Source organism: Cyprinodon tularosa, unplaced genomic scaffold (genome assembly GCF_016077235.1).
Source record: "Cyprinodon tularosa strain WSP-4 unplaced genomic scaffold, ASM1607723v1 ctg318, whole genome shotgun sequence".
Taxonomy (NCBI): domain Eukaryota; kingdom Metazoa; phylum Chordata; class Actinopteri; order Cyprinodontiformes; family Cyprinodontidae; genus Cyprinodon; species Cyprinodon tularosa.
Window position 1 is genome coordinate 744,313 of NW_024039028.1, and position 18,188 is coordinate 762,500.

At 36.7% G+C, this 18,188-nt stretch overlaps 3 protein-coding genes across 3 annotated transcripts in view; 2 read left to right on the forward strand and 1 right to left on the reverse strand.

Moving 5' to 3' along the window:
• The first annotated feature begins 755 nt into the window (after positions 1-755).
• On the forward strand, positions 756-5,803 carry LOC119788459. Its single transcript, XM_038292806.1, has 6 exons — positions 756-1,053; positions 2,260-2,402; positions 4,790-4,851; positions 4,932-5,045; positions 5,230-5,328; positions 5,405-5,803. The coding sequence occupies exons 1-6, from the start codon at positions 793-795 to the stop codon at positions 5,527-5,529; spliced, it is 804 nt and encodes a 267-aa protein (XP_038148734.1). The 5' UTR covers positions 756-792; the 3' UTR covers positions 5,530-5,803.
• Positions 5,804-9,832: 4,029 nt separating this feature from the next.
• On the forward strand, positions 9,833-13,935 carry LOC119788460 (GTPase IMAP family member 9-like). The gene is made up of 2 exons (XM_038292807.1): positions 9,833-9,900; positions 12,666-13,935. Exons 1-2 carry the CDS (start codon positions 9,876-9,878, stop codon positions 13,424-13,426), a joined length of 786 nt encoding a protein of 261 aa, XP_038148735.1. The 5' UTR covers positions 9,833-9,875; the 3' UTR covers positions 13,427-13,935.
• A 3,484-nt stretch (positions 13,936-17,419) lies between these two features.
• The window catches only part of chic2 (cysteine-rich hydrophobic domain 2), a 25,896-nt gene continuing 25,127 nt past the window's right edge, over positions 17,420-18,188 (reverse strand). Inside the window, exon 6 of the mRNA XM_038292809.1 lies at positions 17,420-18,188. This exon is cut by the window's right edge and continues 1,938 nt beyond it. The gene's annotated coding sequence lies outside the window, so the exon portion shown is untranslated.

Below are 18,188 nucleotides of genomic sequence, written 5' to 3' on the forward strand. Positions count from 1 at the left end.
CATTTAGCAAAGTCAAGAATATCACTAGCGGCTGTGATGTTACACCAACCAACCATCCGTTTTCTGACATGCTTATCCCTGCTGTGGTCATGAGGGTTGTTGGTGCAACCCTCTCCGGCTGTCAATGGGCAAGAGGCGGGGTACACCCTGATCAGGTCGCCAGTCTATCGCAGGGCAATGCAGAGAAACGGGAAAAACAACCGTTTACATAACACCTAAGGAGAATTTAGAGAAGCCAATGAACCTAACGGTTATGTTTTTAGACTGTGGGAGGAAGCCAGAGTACCCGAAGAGAACCCACTCATGCACAGGAAGAACATGCAAACTTCATGGGAATCAAACCCCATGTTAGAGCATCATTCTTAAAACATTTTATTTGGCTAAACTACACAGAGACTGGTGTTCTGGAATAAATGTAATAAAACCTTTTAAATGTTTTAATTCCTCATTGCCTCAAATTATAGATTACAGCTATGAGAACTTTATACACCTAATTTCTAGCTTATAAGAATGTAACAATGCAGGAAAGTTGAGCTTTCACTATTATAAAGCAAACAATGAACACAAGGCTTAAAATACTTAATTTACTCTACAAGGAAGCTTGAGGAACATTAAAATTAGGATCATATTCATAAAACTACATGTGCTACTCTACTGTAGTGTACAACTATGCATAATGTTCTGTAAAGCTCCCACATGTGATCTGATCAATCGTCCTGAAAAAAGGCCAAAGTCTGCTTCCTTCGTTTAACTGTTTACTTTGGTTGCATCAGCTCAAAACCCTCCGAATAAATGTTTCATCTAGGTAGGGGCACTATTGGAATAAAAATTTGCGATACAGTGAGGAGGCAAAGTTCCTTTGGAGGGCAAACAAACAAGAGATACCATAAAGGCAGCCCTTGGAGGAGGCTCTGGGACTATAAACAAAGATTCGTTAGGAAAATGAAGTGTTTTTCTGCCGTTGTGCTGCTGAGTCTCATCTCGCTGGGATTCTCTGCTCCTCTGAACAGCTGTGACACTCTACTCAAAGCAATAGCTGTCAGCAATGAAGAAGTAAGTCCCTGCATGAAATACTGTCAGTACTTTAACATGTTTAGATTGAAACATAATGTGCAGATATATTGTCCATCTGATGTTTTTGGAATTTAATTAAGTAAATGTAAGACAACCTAGAAATTTTTCAAATGTGGCATTTGTTAAATATTATATAGGATGATTATTAGTTGGAAATTCCAGGTGTTGGAGTTAATCTTGTGTTTTGTTTTTCATCTCATCAGCAGAAATAGTCTTAAACTGTGAGTCAAAGTTTAACCTCCACTGTCACCGTTTATTCAGCTGCTTATTCACATTATTACATTGTCCAAATAAATGCCCCTTATTTAATACAATCTGCATCTATTGGAGAGAAACCATTTATATCTTTGAAAGTGGGCATGTATAGTTTATTGGAGGTTTAATGGTGGATTTTTGCAAATTATTTTAAAAGACCTGCCCTCTCCACTTAAAAATATAAAATAAAATGCACAACCCTGTATCTGCTCCCGAGAAGGAACGCCTTTTAAAAGCATGCAAGATAATTTCTCTTGATGCATGCTCTGTTTAAAAGTTGCTGTTTGCATTGCCAAAACAAGCTTACTTACCAAAAGAAGATTAGCAATTTTTTCACTATGTCAGACTCAACACCAGTAAGTGAAAATGTGGGCAAGCACGTAGGACGGCCTTATAAACATATCACCAGAATGATTAACAATTAGAAGGACCACTTATTTTGATGATCCATCCGCCACTGTACCTTCAAGACCAGTTTAAGTCACACCAGACTGGTAGAGTTTTAGATTTCCATATATTTTATCTTTTATTTCATTTTATTCTACAAGCTGGTTCAATAGGTGAATTTATATTAATCCTTTATTTATTTATTTTTTTATGCTCCAAAATGATAATTGATAATTGAAATTTGTTGCTTAAAGTAATATTTTTTTAAGTACCTGATCTTTATATGTTACTAACCCTCCCAATGATGTCTTTGCTGTAAAAATCAAAGCTCCGTCCTGTAAAGTGATGAAGTTTTTGGACAACTAACACACTTGATCAGCAAACATGGAAAACAGAATTTTTGTTCCAGAATATCTTATCATTTCATTAACAACTTCCCCAAAAGTCTTCCCCAAAATATTTCCAAAAACCAACAAGAAGCCCATGTTAAGCTATTGTCATATTCAAAAATAGACTATGCAATGTAATGTCTGTGTGCTGCAGATGTTGGGTCGGTGGTACTACATTGGAGGGAGCTCTGACATCCCAGGAAGTCGCTCCCTGGCTCACCTGATGACCAGCGTCTGGCTGGATATGACCGCCACCTCCAGGAGCAACGTCCTCAATCTCGTCCAGAATCAGAGGATGTAAAGCTGCTCAGTTTCAGTTCATTCCTTTAATGCAAACAACACATATGGGCATAGATTGAGAAATATGAATTTATTCAATTTAAATTGCTGTTTTGTCTGATTTAAGTGGAATAAAACTGGTAGTTTGTTCCAAAGGAGAGGAGCCTAATAACTAAAAGATCTGCCTCCCATTCTACTTTTAAAAATTTTAGGTAGTAGTAAACCTGCAGATTGAGAGCAAAGTGCTCTTTTAGGAACATAAAGAACAATTATATCTCGATAATAAAAAAAATTTACTTTATTGATCTCACACTGGAGAAATTTATCTCTGCATTTAACCCATCCTCTTGGGGAGCAGTGGGCTGCCATTGTGTGGCACCCAAGGAGCAGTGTGGGGTTAAGGGTGTTGCCCAGGAACCCCAGAGTGCAGGCTGTGGGGATCGAAGCGATTTGCTTTAATGCACTGCTTTAACCACTAGGCCATCACTCCCCTACTAGGGATATAAGATGGAACTTTGTTATTTAATATCTGTAAAGGATAAATAAGATAATTCTATTCTGGATTTAACAGGAAGCCAGTGAGAAGAAGCTAGAACAGGAGAGATATGATCTCAATTCAATTCAGTTTATTTATATAGCGCCAATTCAAAACACATGTCATCTCAAGGCACTTTACAGTTCAACCAGATCATATAGTCACATTGTTTAAAAGTTTTCTATCTAAAGAAACCAGTTGATAGCATCGACTCATTGACTCGAAGGCAATCCCTCACACTAAGCATGCTTGTAGCGACAGTGGAGAGGAAAAAAATCCCTTTTAACAGGAAGAAACCTCCAGCAGAACCAGGCTCAGTGTGAGCGGCCATCTGCCGAGGCCGACTGAGGTTCAAGGAGACAGAAGCAGAGATACAAAAAGCAGCTGTAAAAGGCGGTCCGTCCAGGAAACACACAGCCAGGCAGACGAGCTCCGAGCCAACTCCCATGTCAGAGGATGAAGAGAGATCATCTAGTTAGTCACAGTCAGAGAAACAGGACTACTCTGAACAAAAGGCCAATCTTGAACATCTATAAATCTATAGATCTATAATCCCCTTCACAAATCATCAATTTGTGAAGGGGATGAAATGAAATGGCTGCCCTCTGCAGTATTGTTCAATGATGCAGATGAGTAAAAGTGAAAAAAATCTTTAAAATATATTACTTAAGACAAAAGCTGCTGTATAGCATAGCCTGAGATACACTAATATTTTTACTGGGTCATTGCGGATAAATTTAAAACAGCATTATACAGTAATTCCAAAGTGGGGATGCATCTGCATTTTAAATACGGAGTTTAAAAACTGACGTAAAACTTTTCAACAATCCCCAAAAGAGTATGAATAATAAAATGCTATTCATCTAATCTGTTGGTACACAACTAAATAAGGTGATATAACAGTCAAATAATAGATATAAACATGTCAGTTGAGGTGATATGAAGCTCTTCAAAAATTACTCAAGTTACGCAAAAAAACAATTAGTACAGTAACTGTTTGATCTTATTGTCTGATTTATTTTGGAAATATTAGATATATTTTGTCTGATGAAATCAGTCCTTAAATAAAAATAGAATAAATTAGAATAGAAAATCCCTTAATTGTCCCACAGTGGGGAAATTTTAATGTTACAGCTGCCAAAGATTATAGCAAAAGTGGTCACACACATGTGGACCTTAAAAAGTGTCTAAAAATAACAGAATAAGCGACAGAGTTTGGCAAATATACAAATAAAATACTGTACTGTACAGTGATTTTACAACATAAATACTGTGCATCTGGAGAATAAATAATCAATGTACGGCTTTGGACAAAATAGTGCTGGTGTTTAAAAGGAAATTAAATTTGTATATATGTAGACGGTTTGAACTGTTCTGCTAACAAGATGTAACATTTACCACATATTCTCTTGCTCTAAGAAAGGAGGACGCACACCACACAGAAAATTATATTAGAACATGGAAACAGATGTGTTTTAATGTGATGCCTGTTTGTTCGACATAAAACAGCCAGAAATGAGCAGCATGCCGTCATTCAAAGTAATATGATTAAAGTAGCAGAAAAGTAAAAGGCTCTTTAAAATACTCTTACAGTTTCATATTTAGAAAAACTACTCGGCTAAATGTACTCTCAATAGCGCTCACCTCTGCTTATCTGGCAATAACTAACATTTAGATATTTATGAACATAACTTCCAGGTCCACATGTCTCTGTTATGTTCCAGGCTGCTGTAAAAAGATACAGGGTGGGAACAAAACAGAGTTTTCCTGAGGGATTAATGCACATCTTGGTTAACTGCTTCATTTGGTTAGTTATTGAATGCATGCAAATAATAATCAACAATGAGATCTTATGCTCTTTACCTTCCAGAATGGGCCAATGTTCTAGTTTATCCTACGATGTGATCTTTGAGAACAGCACTATGTTAATCGGTAAGTAAAGAGGAGGAACGGAGGGAAAATGGTTCATATTAACTACTCTGTCTGCTTCATGCTGCGTTTGCTGTCCACAGAGCAACCTTTCTACCTTAAAGAAGTCTACCTGTCAACAGAGTGTGCCGACTGTCTGGTTGCCAAAGAGGATATCGTTGCTGGAACAGATAAATTCATCAGTCTTCTTATGTTTAGTGAGAATAATAATTTATAGAAGATTTTTACAGTTTTTCAAAAGAGATTTAAGAATGCTGCTTTTCTGTTCCCTGCTTTGACACTGAACATTTTTTTAAATGACACATCTTGCACAGGCTATACAGGTAGAACTACTTGGTCTATAATAACAGATAAAATAAAAATGAACTCCTTTATTTGTAGGTAAGAGCAGGAGTGTTTCCCCAGCTGCAGTGGAACTGTTGAAAAAGCAAGCAGAATGCCTTCAGATGCCGACACCTATAATATTAAACCCAGAAAATGGTAAGAATATGGCCACTTTCTTCTAGCATGTGTTTACTGCCGGTTGTTTATCACTGACTTTTTTTTATGAAACTAGAACTCTGCCCCGAGAACATGACACCCATTGAGGGGCTCAGCGCCCTCAACGCAGTTCTGGAGGCCAAGATGGGACAACGGGTGGCCAGATTTCTGGATGCTGTATTTGACATGTTTGTAAACTGAGAGAGTTTTTGCAAAAAGCTAATTGCTGGTCAACTGTATGGAAATAATTTTTAGTTTCATATATATTTCATTTGTTAAAGATTTGTTAATATGGACTTATGACTGAAATTAAACTGGAGCTTTGATGTCATGATGTACTTTAAGGTATACTGGAGGATTTTCACAATTTTTTTTAAAAGACCTGCCCTTTCCACTTAAAAATAAAATAAAAAAAATGCACATGCACAACTCTGTATCTGCTCCCGAGAGGGAACGCCTGTTAAACGCGTGCGATAGCGTGCACAAGCCCATTTTTCTTCGTGCACGCTCTTTTTAAATGTTGCAGTTTGCATTGCTCATACAAGCTTACCTTCCAAAAGAAGATTTCAAATTTTCCACTATGTCAGACTCACCACCGCTAAGGAAAACATTTTGGGGACGAGCGCGTAGGACGGTGCGACATAAACATATCAACAGAATGATTGACAATTAGGAGGACCACTTATTTTGATGATCCACCCGGAAAAAGAACATCCTCCACTATACGTTTAATGAATGCAGTTTGCTTGTGTTTCATTTATTGAACAGTACATCAACAAACATCACCTGTTTTTGTTCTGTTTTTCTAGGTTAGGTATGTAGATGCGGATGAATATTATCAAAATAAAGTCAATGTTACATCTCACACTGTTAAGTCTTGGTGTTTGCGTGGTTTATTTATGTTTTGCAGCGTTAATCCTCTTGAATCCTGTTAGGTTTCTGTTTCTGTTATATTTTTCTTTTGGATTGTCAATTTTGCTTTGCTCTTTGTTTTATAGTTTTTTATGGTTTAATTCTTACTTTATTGTGTTCTTTGTTTTTTTTTCTTAGTTACTGTCTTAGTCTTGGTTCTGTTATGTTTTCTTTTGAGTGTTTAGTTTTACTTTGCTCCATGTTTTTATAGTTTTAGTTGTTTAATTCTTATTTTGTTGTGTTTTCTAGCTATTTTCAGTCTTCCAGGTTTTTTTTTTTTGCTGCCCTCTTGTGTTCTCCTTTTTCCCGAGCTCCTCTTCTGATCTGCTCTCTGCTCACCTGTTCCCAATCTGCTCATTAGCCCTCTCTTTGTTTCTGTCTTCTATAAATGCTCTCTCTTCAGTTCCTCTTTGCTGGGTCCTCGTCTAACTTCCTCCAACTCGTCTTTCTGAGTCTTCCTCCTTGTTAAAGTGATTCCCCTGATGTCTCAATGGTTTTTGGTACGTTCTGACTTGTGTTTTCACGTTTTTGATCTTTGGATTTTTGGACTCATGGTTTCATGTTTGTTTTGACTTTGTTTTCATTTTGGATTTTTCGATAACCTGCCTCAGTTTTCAGTTTACTTTCATTAAATCACCAAGAAATCTCAACTCTTCCTTCCTGCCTCTGATTTCGGGTCAACAAACCATAACCAAATCCTCACAAATCCAAAGCTGATATGTTTGTTGATTTGTTCAGTGGAGAACTCTGACTCAGTGACCAAAGTCCGCTGAACAACTTCACAAAATTGGGGAGAAATTAGTCAAATTAACTATTAGTAGATGCACTTTACTGTACTGTTTCTTTAGTGATAGTCAACCAGCAGGTAGGAATCTTCTGGTGGTGCAGGACTTAACAATTGTGTGTGAAGGAGGTAGGATAGTAAAGCAAATTGAAGATCTAGCAAAAAGCTGAGAAGTATCTGGTTGCAATCAGTTGATGCAAGGCAAAGGTGAAAGAGGCAGCAGTTCCAAAAAAGTTTATACGACAGGCGAAAACCATGAAAAAACTCCCCCAAAAAAACTGCTTAAACAGCAGTTAAGCATTCAATCGTCTCCAGTTTAAATTTCATATATTGTACATCATATACAGGTGCTGGTCATAAAATTAGAATATCATGAAAAAGTAGATTGATTTCAGTAATTCCATTTAAAAAGTGAAACTTGTATATTATATTCATACATTACATACAAACTCATATATTTCAGATGTTTATTTTGTTTAATTTTGATGATTACAAATGACAACAAATGAAAATCCCAAATTCATCATATCAGAAAATTAGAATATTACTGAAGACCAATAAAAACAAAGGATTTATAGAAATGTTGGCCAACTGAAAAGTATGAACATGAAAAGTATGAGCATGTACAGCACTCAGTATTTAGTTGGGCCTCCTTTGGCCTGTATTACTGCAGCAATGCGGCGTGGCATGGAGTCGATCAGTCTGTGGCACTGCTCAGGTGTTATGATAGCCCAGGTTGCTCTAATAGTGGCTTTTAGCTCTTCTGAATTGTTGGGTCTGGTGTATTGCATCTTCTTCTTCACAATACCCCATAGATTTTCTATGGGGTTAAGGTCAGGAGAGTTTGCTGGCCAATTAAGAACAGGGATACCATGGTCCTTCAACCAGGTACTGGTAGCTTTGGCACTGTGTGCAGGTGCCAAGTCCTGTTGGAAAATGAAATCTGCATCTCCAAAAAGTTGGTCAGCTGCAGGAAGCATGAAGTGCTCTAAAACTTCCTGGTATGTGGCTGCGTTGACCCTGGACCTCAGAAAACACAATGGACCAACACCAGCAGATGACATGGCACCCCAAACCATCACTGACTGTGGAAACTTTACACTGGACTTCAAGCAACGTGGATGAAGTGCCTCTCTTCTTTTCCTCCAGACTCTGGGACCTTGATTTCCAAAGGAAATGCAAAATTTACTTTCATCAGAGAACATGACTTTGGACCACTCACCAGCAGTCCAGTCCTGTTTCTCTTTAGCCCAGGCAAGACGCTTCTGATGCTGTCTGTGGTTCAAGAGTGGCTTGACACAAGGAATGCGACAGCAGAAACCCATGTCTTTCATACGTCTGTGTGTGGTGGTTCTTGAAGCACTCACTCCAGCTGCAGTCCACTCTTTGTGAATCTCCCCCACATTTTTGAATGGGTTTTGTTTCACAATCCTCTCCAGGGTGCGGTTATCTCTCTTGCTTGTACACTTTTTTCGACCACATCTTTTCCTTCCCTTCGCCTCTCTATTAATGTGCTTGGACACTGAGCTCTGTGAACAGCCAGCCTCTTTAGCGATGACCTTTTGTGTCTTGCCCTCCTTGTGCAAGGTGTCGATGGTCGTCTTTTGGACAACTGTCAAGTCAGCAGTCTTCCCCATGATTGTGTAGCCTATAGAACTAGACTGAAAGACCATTTAAAGGCTTTTGCAGGTGGTTTGAGTTAATTAGCTGATTAGAGTGTGGCACCAGGGGCCATCAATTTTGAACCTTTTCACAATATTCTAATTTTCTGATATGATGAATTTGAGATTTTCATTTGTTGTCATTTGTAATCATCAAAATTAAACAAAATAAACATCTGAAATATATAAGTTTGTATGTAATGTATGAATATAATATACAAGTTTCACTTTTTAAATGGAATTACTGAAATCAATCTACTTTTTCATGATATTCTAATTTTATGACCAGCACCTGTAAGGTGTTTGGAAGTTATTCTTCATAGTGCTCACATTCATTTCATACAATAAGGGATAATGAATTTCACAACAAACAGATGAACTATATATGTAGCAAAAAAAAGTAAATTATATGTCAACCTATGTTTTCCATACATGTTTTTCATATCTTTTTTATTTTATTTACTATGTGCAACCTTTATAATACTATTAATGGTTTATCTATATGAACAAATACCAACATTCATAAATTATCTTATTGTAAAGTAAACATATGACAATATATGATGTCTTTATGTTTTATGTACCTATTTTTTTTTTTTTAAATAGCATCTTATAAAAGAGGGGTGGGGGGGCTGGATTTTAGTGTCGGATGCATTACATATAAAGTTCAACCAAAATAAATAAAAACTATAGAATTAACATATACCTTTTTCATCTGGGGAAATTTCTTAAATCTGAATAGCAGATTGATTTTGCATGTTGCAAGAAAAGCTACTTAATCTCAAAAAAAAAGATAGCCTTATTTCCTATCTAATTTATGTTTTTCTATAATTGTTTCTTCATAAAATAATGTTTTCCCCTTTTATACAGTCCTGTTGACTCAGGTTATTTCTCTGCCTATTCATTTTCTAAGTATTTATCACTCTGGGGGAACCTGTCTCTGATTATAAAGGCATTAAGCAGGTGACACATTATTGTTATGAAGCCAAGTACTTGTGGCTTAACATGTTGTGCAAAAAGTCAGTCAGAATAGGGCGTATAATTTGTTTCTCTGAGGTTTATGCAAATACCCCTCAGGTGTTTTCTCAGGGAGTGGCCAAAAGCTGAATAATTGCATTTCTATAGATAGCAAAACTGTTGTTCAAAAGACATCAGCAGCAACTCGACATTCACAGATCAACTCCTCAAACATGGCCCGCTTACTTGCTCTGCCTCGTGAGTAAATCGACGACTTCACACTTATTTAAAATGATAATATCTTCAAAAGTTTTCCCTCAGCACTCAAAGAAAAAAACAGTAGTTCATTTTTAATAACTTTATATTATTCTTCAGATACAGAAAGGTTTCTCAACAACAGGTAGGCCCTCTAATGATAAAACTTAAATTTCTGCAGACTAGTATATTTCCCTGTATTAGTTAAATAAAAGTAAATATATATTTCATACTGTACCATTTAATATACATTCAAAGGATCATTAAACTGAAACATTACTGAATACTTAAGTAATGATTGTTAAACTGAAAACCACATGTAAATTATGGCAAAGTAGGTCTGTTTAACTATTATGCGAGTGAATTGCATTCATAAACATGAGTATCTTTTGGAAAGCTTATTAAATGCTTTTTGATCTAAATATATTCTATTATTTGTAGTAGAGTGGGGAAATATACCCCAAATAACCTTTACTGATTCTAGGAAGGCAGTATATATCAAGCACATTATCAGGCTACAATTAACAACCTATCATGCCTGGAAGTCATCAGGCTGGAGTAATTTTGTTGATGCATATACATTGTTTTGGCTAAATAAAATTGCAACTAAACTGTGTTCAAAACTTGCACTAAGTTAGACAAAATAGGTATGAATTAACTGAAAGTCAAAAATGCTTATTAAAAATAATATTTTATTATAAACATATTCTAACATCTCAGAAATAGGTAAAATAAGTTATGCTTTAACTAACATGTTGTTGGTCACTTTGAGTTTATGTTATGGTTCTCCCTTTATTGACTTCTTTTTGAGTTTCTGTTCAGGTTTTCAGTTATTTATGTAATTCTGTTTTGTTGGTCATTGGTTTCTTTTGACATTTTGTTTTATATTTAAGCTGTGTTGCATTTTTTTTTAGCTACTCTCTGTTGCCCCCTTGTGCCGGTCTCCTTTCCTCTAGCTCCCTTCTAGTTCCTTCTATCCATGCCTGCTCCCAATCAACTGATTAGCCAAGTCTTTGTTCTGTTCCCCCATATATATACACCTCCTGTGAAATTCCTCATTGCCGGTTTTTTTGTTGTTACTTGGCTCCTCAGGTGTTTGTTTTCCCCTGATGTCTCATGGTTTCTTGGTTTCCTGTATTTTGTTCTTGGGTTTTGTTTCTGTTATGCTTTTTTTTATTGAATCAGTTAAACTCATCTCTGCATTTTGGTCCTCAACCAACCTCCACCCCAACCTTGACAGTTTATGTTTATGCAAGTCCTAAATAAAATAAAATAAAATGAAGTTAGTTGGACTTCTCTGGTTCTTGAAGAATTTTCTCTTAATTCAAAACAAACTGGTTAGTTCTGACTGTAAGCTGAGAGTTCCAGGCTCATAAGTCATTGTTAGAATATTAGAGCATCAAAGTCACATCACATTAGTCAGTGAGTCCTCGCACTGCATCATTTGGCCAGTTGTTACTGAGGAATGCTTCCTAGCAAGTTCTCTGGAATTTGTATTTAAAGGTTGACATTTTTGAGAAACCCTGCTAGCCATCACTGAAACGCAGGCAATGCTGTTAATGCAAGTAAAAATAGACGCATAAATCACAGACAATATTAACAGTTTACAAAGTATAGATCCAACATCCAGGGACGCTTTGTATTGTCAAATTTATAAAATATTTGAATTCCTTCAGAGATAAAATTGTTTTTAATTGCAATTTCTATGGTGCAACAGTATATATAGGTGGAGGGGGCGGAGAATTTAAAAAGCTTTTTGTGGGACCTGCATCAGTAAGATGACCTGAGAACAAAGACTATTGGTTAAAGTTTCCTCACAAGAGTGAACATTAATATGGAGTTAGAAGTCTAAGACCGGTTTTGCAGCTAAAAGTCATACAGTGGGAGAACCTATCTACATACAGTAATTGAGATGTGCAACCGCATATAAGGAACGATGATACACTGGTACAAATGGTACAATTCACAGTAACAAACAGTTTCTAATTTCCTTGAAAGAGGTGGAGCATGTCTGAAAAGCAGGTCTCTATAGTCCAAAAAAGGGGGGAAAAATAGAGGTGATCAAATGTTTTCTAACTGGCAAAGAAAAACAAATTATTTATTTCTAAGAAAAAAGAAAGAAACCCACTTTAAGTTGAAAATTTGAAATTAATTTATGAATGTGAAATTTAAAACACATCTTGTAAATTAAAACTGCAAGAAGTTAATATTTTACTGTTTAAATTTATCGTACACTGTGGAGTTGAGATGGAAGCTGTTTGCCATTAGATAAAAGCATGGACTTTAATTTATCTCCATTAAAAATGAACCTCAACCGAACTGACAGGGACTGAACAATGTCAAAAGCTGTCTGTAACAGAAAGGACCTGCAGTATACCATCCTATATCCTAGGATACTTTTAGCATATTGAACAGAGAAGTCTCTAACAAACAATGGAGTCTGATATTCCCTTGTTTTATTTGTAAAATTATGAATTTCAGAAGCTATTGAGTATGTAGAAGGAAACCAACAAAGAATCTATATAAGAATTATGATCTCATATTCTAATTTCCATCAATGAGTTGGATAAAATTAACCCTTTAGAGTGTCTTGGTCCCCCATTGAGAATAACCAAGTACATTTTTATACAGCCTCACTTCATCCTGTCCACTTTTCTGTACCTGCCACCAGTGAACGTCACCAAATGTGTGAAACTATTAGAGCTCACGTATAGAAGATCTTAAAGAATGGTGGCATTTAATAAATGTGTTTGTTTATTTTCAAACAGCACCGGATGAGTCCACCCTCAGGATTGTCTCTGTTGGGAAAACTGGAAGTGGGAAGAGTGCAGCAGGAAATACTATTTTAGGAATGAAAGCCTTTGAATCCTACATGTCTCCATCTACAATAACATTAACGTGTCAGAGAAAAACCGGGATGTTTAAGGGTCAGCAACTTGAATTTATTGATACTCCAGGTCTGTTCAATGCTGCTAAATCTGAAGATGAAACGGAGAGAGAGATCCAGAGATGCATCTGGCTGTCTGCACCGGGTCCTCATGTGTTCTTGGTGGTCATGGCGCTGAACAGATTCACACCTGAAGAACAAAAAACACTGCAGATCATCAAGAAGATATTTGGAGAACAAGCAGCATGTTACACCATAGTGTTGTTCACGCATGGAGATGATCTGGAAGCTGATGGAACTTCAGCAGAAAATTTTATAGATCGAAATCCCTCTCTCTGTGCTTTTATCAGTCAGTGTGGTGGAGGATATCATGTCTTTAATAATAGAAACAATGATTCATCTCAGGTCACAGAGCTGCTGGAGAAGATCAACAAGATGGTTCGAAGGAATGGAGGAAAATACTTCACCAATAAGATGTTTGGTAAAGCCCAGCAAGTCATGGAAGAAGAGGCAGCACGACTTATGATTGCAAATCCAGGCCTGAATGCCAAAGAATTTCGACAAATAATAGACGAATACTCCTGGCCTACTTTAATGGCGTTTAACATTTGGACGAGTGTAAAAGGATGTAGTATTCAGTAATGTTCTAAAAAATGCTTAATGGGGTCATAGAATGATTCTATAGGGTATTTGGTCCATAAGGTCTCTGAATAGGGTGTGTAACATTGGTTGGGCTGAAAATGACATATTTGCTGTTCTATGAGCCCTAATGCAAGCCCTAGAATGTAACTACAGGTTTTCTTCCTTTTATGGTATGCTCATGAATATTTAGATAAGCTGTGCGCTGATTGGTTGGTTTACAACGGGTGAAGCTGCTGAGAAAAGACGCATTATAGCAACAAGCACTCACTCACTGAAACGTCAAAGTGTTGATATGGTAGGGTGACCAGACATCCTCTTTTTCCTGGACATGTCCTACTTTTCATAGCTAAAAAAATGTCAAGGGGCGAATTTCAAAATTGTCGTGGATTTTGGTCGACTACGGTGCAGCACATAGTCGAAACACACCGGGCCCTTGAACAGAGCCATCAGCTCCGGGGACGGGGGCAGGGAGCCAGAGAGGGACGGAGTGACCGAACCTGACCCGGTGATGGTAGCCTGGACACTGGCGGCCCTGTGCTTCCCCCCGCCTGCCTTACCGGCTCCCAGCCCCCCTCCTCCGGCTGAGGACGGGCCATTCATGGCTCTGTGGTGAGGTCCGGTTCAGCCAGTGGCCCCCCCTCCCCAAAACAAGTGTCGTCCTTTTTAGAAAATCAAATCTGGTCACCATAGATATGATAGCATTGCTACCAACAGCTTAAGGCGTTACGGTTGGAACAGCCCCTCGTTTCAGTAAAAGAAGTTTAGCAAATCCTGCTTTGAACTGTCCAAGATGTTGAAAGCTGTCTTTGGTAAAATGCTTAGAGCAAATGAACAGCTGAGCATCAAATTTTGCAGGGATCTTCTGATAGACAAAAATAATCCATGCCTGTCCATCTTCGGATCCTTGGGAAGACTGTGAAAAATGTCCCGTTTCCTCTGTGCAGCCGGGAACGCTGCATTTACGCCTGTGGTTCAATAGAGAAACTGCCTGCTTTGTAATTCTTGTAGAAGTAAACCCAACTGTAGGGTTGCATTAAAAAGTACAGGCCAGAACCAAATAAGGCAACATCCCCGAATTGACGTCAACTCGATGTTTTATGGTTTTATAAACGAATATAAACGAATTTGCCCGTTTTATGGTGGAAGTTTAGAATTGTGAGATTTTGCTGAGAAAGGTGAACTATGAACTTCTGTGTACGTCCATTTCACCCTCTGAACTATCGTTCATCATCTATGACAATTGAAACTCTGTTTTGCATTCTATGACCCCTTTAACAAAGATGTACACACAGGAATATTAGCACAGCAACCTGTTAACTTAATTGTTTTACCTTTAAAAAACAATCATAAATAAATCATTGTTGTATTCAACCACATACTTTGAGTTTTTAAAATGATTATTTCAAAATGTTCATGATATAGTTTCAAATACATTATCACAACCTGTGCATATATTAACTATGAACTCTTAAATTAATCTTAATGATCCAGAAATGAAAAGATTTGATCTGTGTACTGATTTTTTTTATTACAGGAGTCCTAAGGGGGAAAAAAAAATCTTAAAGTAGATCAATGTTGAGAGAGTTTATTTTTTTATGTTGTTGTAAATCTTGTTCCACCAGCTGCCCCAGAAGCTGTTAGTGAACCAGCTGTTCTGGGACCCCATCTGTAATAAACCAATTTACAACATAGAAATAGCATTGATGTGTCGGTCGATCAAAGCTCGTCTCCATCAGTCGATGCTGTCCTGAACTCTTGATACACTTTCCTGGTAGGTGGTGTGGATTTTACCTGTGATGTTGATGTTTGCAGCCAGAATTTCAGAACTACCTTTTATGTATTTTTTTTTTTTTTTTTACAAAATTTAGCTGTCAGCTCCCCTCTTGCAGGAGATTGTATTTACCCTTTATAGGGCACTCGGTTAAATACTTTGAAAATCAAAATTTCAAAAATCAAAACTGGCCCAAATATATTAAGAAAAATAACAAAAGTGCTTCTATAAGAAATTCATGAAAAAGAAACAAATTTTTTTGGTACAACATACTGTAACCTTAGTCATTAATGCTGATAATGGCACTTACATTTTTTAGTTTATAAATCTAAATTGTTACCTAGGCTTATTAACTTTTCATTTAGCTTTTTACCTTTTTTATCTTGACTTGCTAACTTTCTTTGTTCAACTTAATTTACAGTAGATAATATATCATTCAAGGGCTCATTTAATTGGTCAAATGCCAAAGTAAGATGTACAGCCATGTAGCTGTATCTTTGCTGAATGGCTGGATATAGATCTTGTGCTTCTAGACCTCACTAAGGGACGGGGGGGGGGGACTCCATTTGTAAGGGGTATGCAAGTGCAAGTGATCAAAAACGGTATCTTACCCTATAAAGGGTTAAAGCAACAGCATCAAAGTCTTTATGGTCTGAGAAATGCATACGTAAAGCCTCATCAACTTTCTAGTGACAATATTTCAAGGATCATATTAAACTTAAATATTCGCCACATATAATTAGATTTATCATCTTCTAGAAAATTCTTCGTTAGATTGTCCATGAACTTTTTACCATCTGTGACAATAAAGCAGTGGTGGGAGACATTTATTTCTTAAGAGCCACGTTTAAAAATATAACAAACTAAATATTACATCTGTACTACAATGAAGCAGCACAATGAATAGATTTATTGAATAAATGTTGAAGCACAATTCTGGAGGGCTTTTTTCCGTCAGGTCTAACTCCAGTTTAAACTTTTTTAATAAGCTCTATGGTCTAAAAGCCTCTCCAATGTGCATCATAAAAAAAAAATATTAGTTAGATGTTTCATGAAATTATTGTATTTTTACTTGATTTCAGCAGAAATGGAAGAAAATTTGCCAATGGAATAAGATGATTTACACTTGAAATAGTAAGAAAAACATCCCTTTCTTTTTTCAATAGCATAACATCAAACCATCTTACTTAAGGGGCAAAATACTTATTGCATTGGCAGATTATCTTGTCTACCTGCTTAACTTAGGGAGAAATACACATTTTCAGGATTATTTTATTTTTATCAGTTGTTTTTCTGTATTAAAAACCACAGCTTCAGTTTGTTTTGCTAACTGCTACTGTTTTCCACAGGGCAGCAGAAAATTGTGAAAAATTTGATGTAAAGTGACATCAGACGCCCTTTTGGTTGTTAACGCTGGATTTACATTCCAAAAAAAAAAAAAAAAAAAAAAAAATGAATTAGATAAGAGTAAGTTTAGGGATCACATACTGCATGAACTTGGCATAAACAACCTCACCTGTTCATTTAAAAATCAGATGTTGGCCATTTTTGCCTGCAGTGTTAATGGGGCCTAAAAGCTGCAGACCAGACCCGATGGGTAGGAAGCCTGTTCTAGTTTTACATTTCTCTCAGCATGCCAAAGCGTAACATTTATTGAAATGATGCACTACAGCATGAGTCGGTTTGACTTAAAAATAATTAATTTTGGTCTGATATAATAAAGCACTTCGCAGATCTATAAGGTAACAGCTGCATAAGAGAAAAATTGCTGAGGATTTAAAGAGGAATTCCGCACCGTCCAACTTGCAAGAGAAAAAAGCAAATGGTCTGAAACATTGCAAATAAATATCTTCTCTTTCAAGTTGGACAATGTGCAGCAGGAGTCCTCTTTAACTTTTAGTCTGATAAAAATAGCTTCACTGTTACATGATGCTGGTATACAAATAAAGTGAATTATAATCCAAATGAAATAAATGTCTCATTTTCATTCAAGTTAAATAAATTCTCCTGGCATTTCAGTGCTCTAAAATGATTAATTCAATTTTCTGTTTTCTGACAGCAACACGCCAAACTTGTTAGAGCATGATGAGTAAGTACGGTGTATAAAATATAAACTTTCATTATGGCCAGAAACGGAAAATGAGGAAAAAACATATTCCTCTTGCGGCAATCTTCACAAACCTGGTAGGAAAAAATGTTATGTATCAAACAGGAGGAGGAAGAAAGATTTCCATGGTCTTTTTATTGGTAGTTTTACATCTGTACATATATCTACATGTGGATATAGCTTTTTCCCACTCAAATATTCACAGATTACACTCATACAAAATTTATGCATTTTTGTGTAAAACTCAACCACACAATCAGCTAAACCAGAATGCATCTGGCGTACACTGTGCACATACCAAAACGAAAAGAAACACCTGATGCCTTTAATTTTGAAAAGCAGAGGACAATAGAAAAAGTAGAAAAGTGAGAGAAGAACCAAAACACCAATCAGTAACGATTAGCAGGAAATCGTTTTTCTTTATAAGATAAAGTAGTACTTTTATTCTGTGTAGGTGGGTGAAGCATGTTCAAACTGAAAAGACCAGAGACATCAGGAACTCAATACTGACTTTTTTTTTAATCCAAATGCATAATTTTTACAGTTATTCAAGTAATGTGTGGTCTTTGTACTACGATACAGTACATGACACCCTGTCGAGGCTGTGGAAAATAAATGACAACAGGAATATTTCTAATGCTACATTATGTTATCTATGTCCCCTGAGTGCCACCCATAGAGTCACCACAGCTATAACGGTGGCTTTGTTTAGATTCCACAGAAATGTGTTTCTCAGTCAATGTGTGTTGATGGTAAGACACCGTTTTACAGACACGCGTGGAGAAACCTAAACATAGAGGGCTCTTACAACCAGTCTTTGTTGATCCAAACTTGTTTCTTTAGCAAAAGTTGGAAATATGTCAAACTAAACAGTGCTTAGAGTT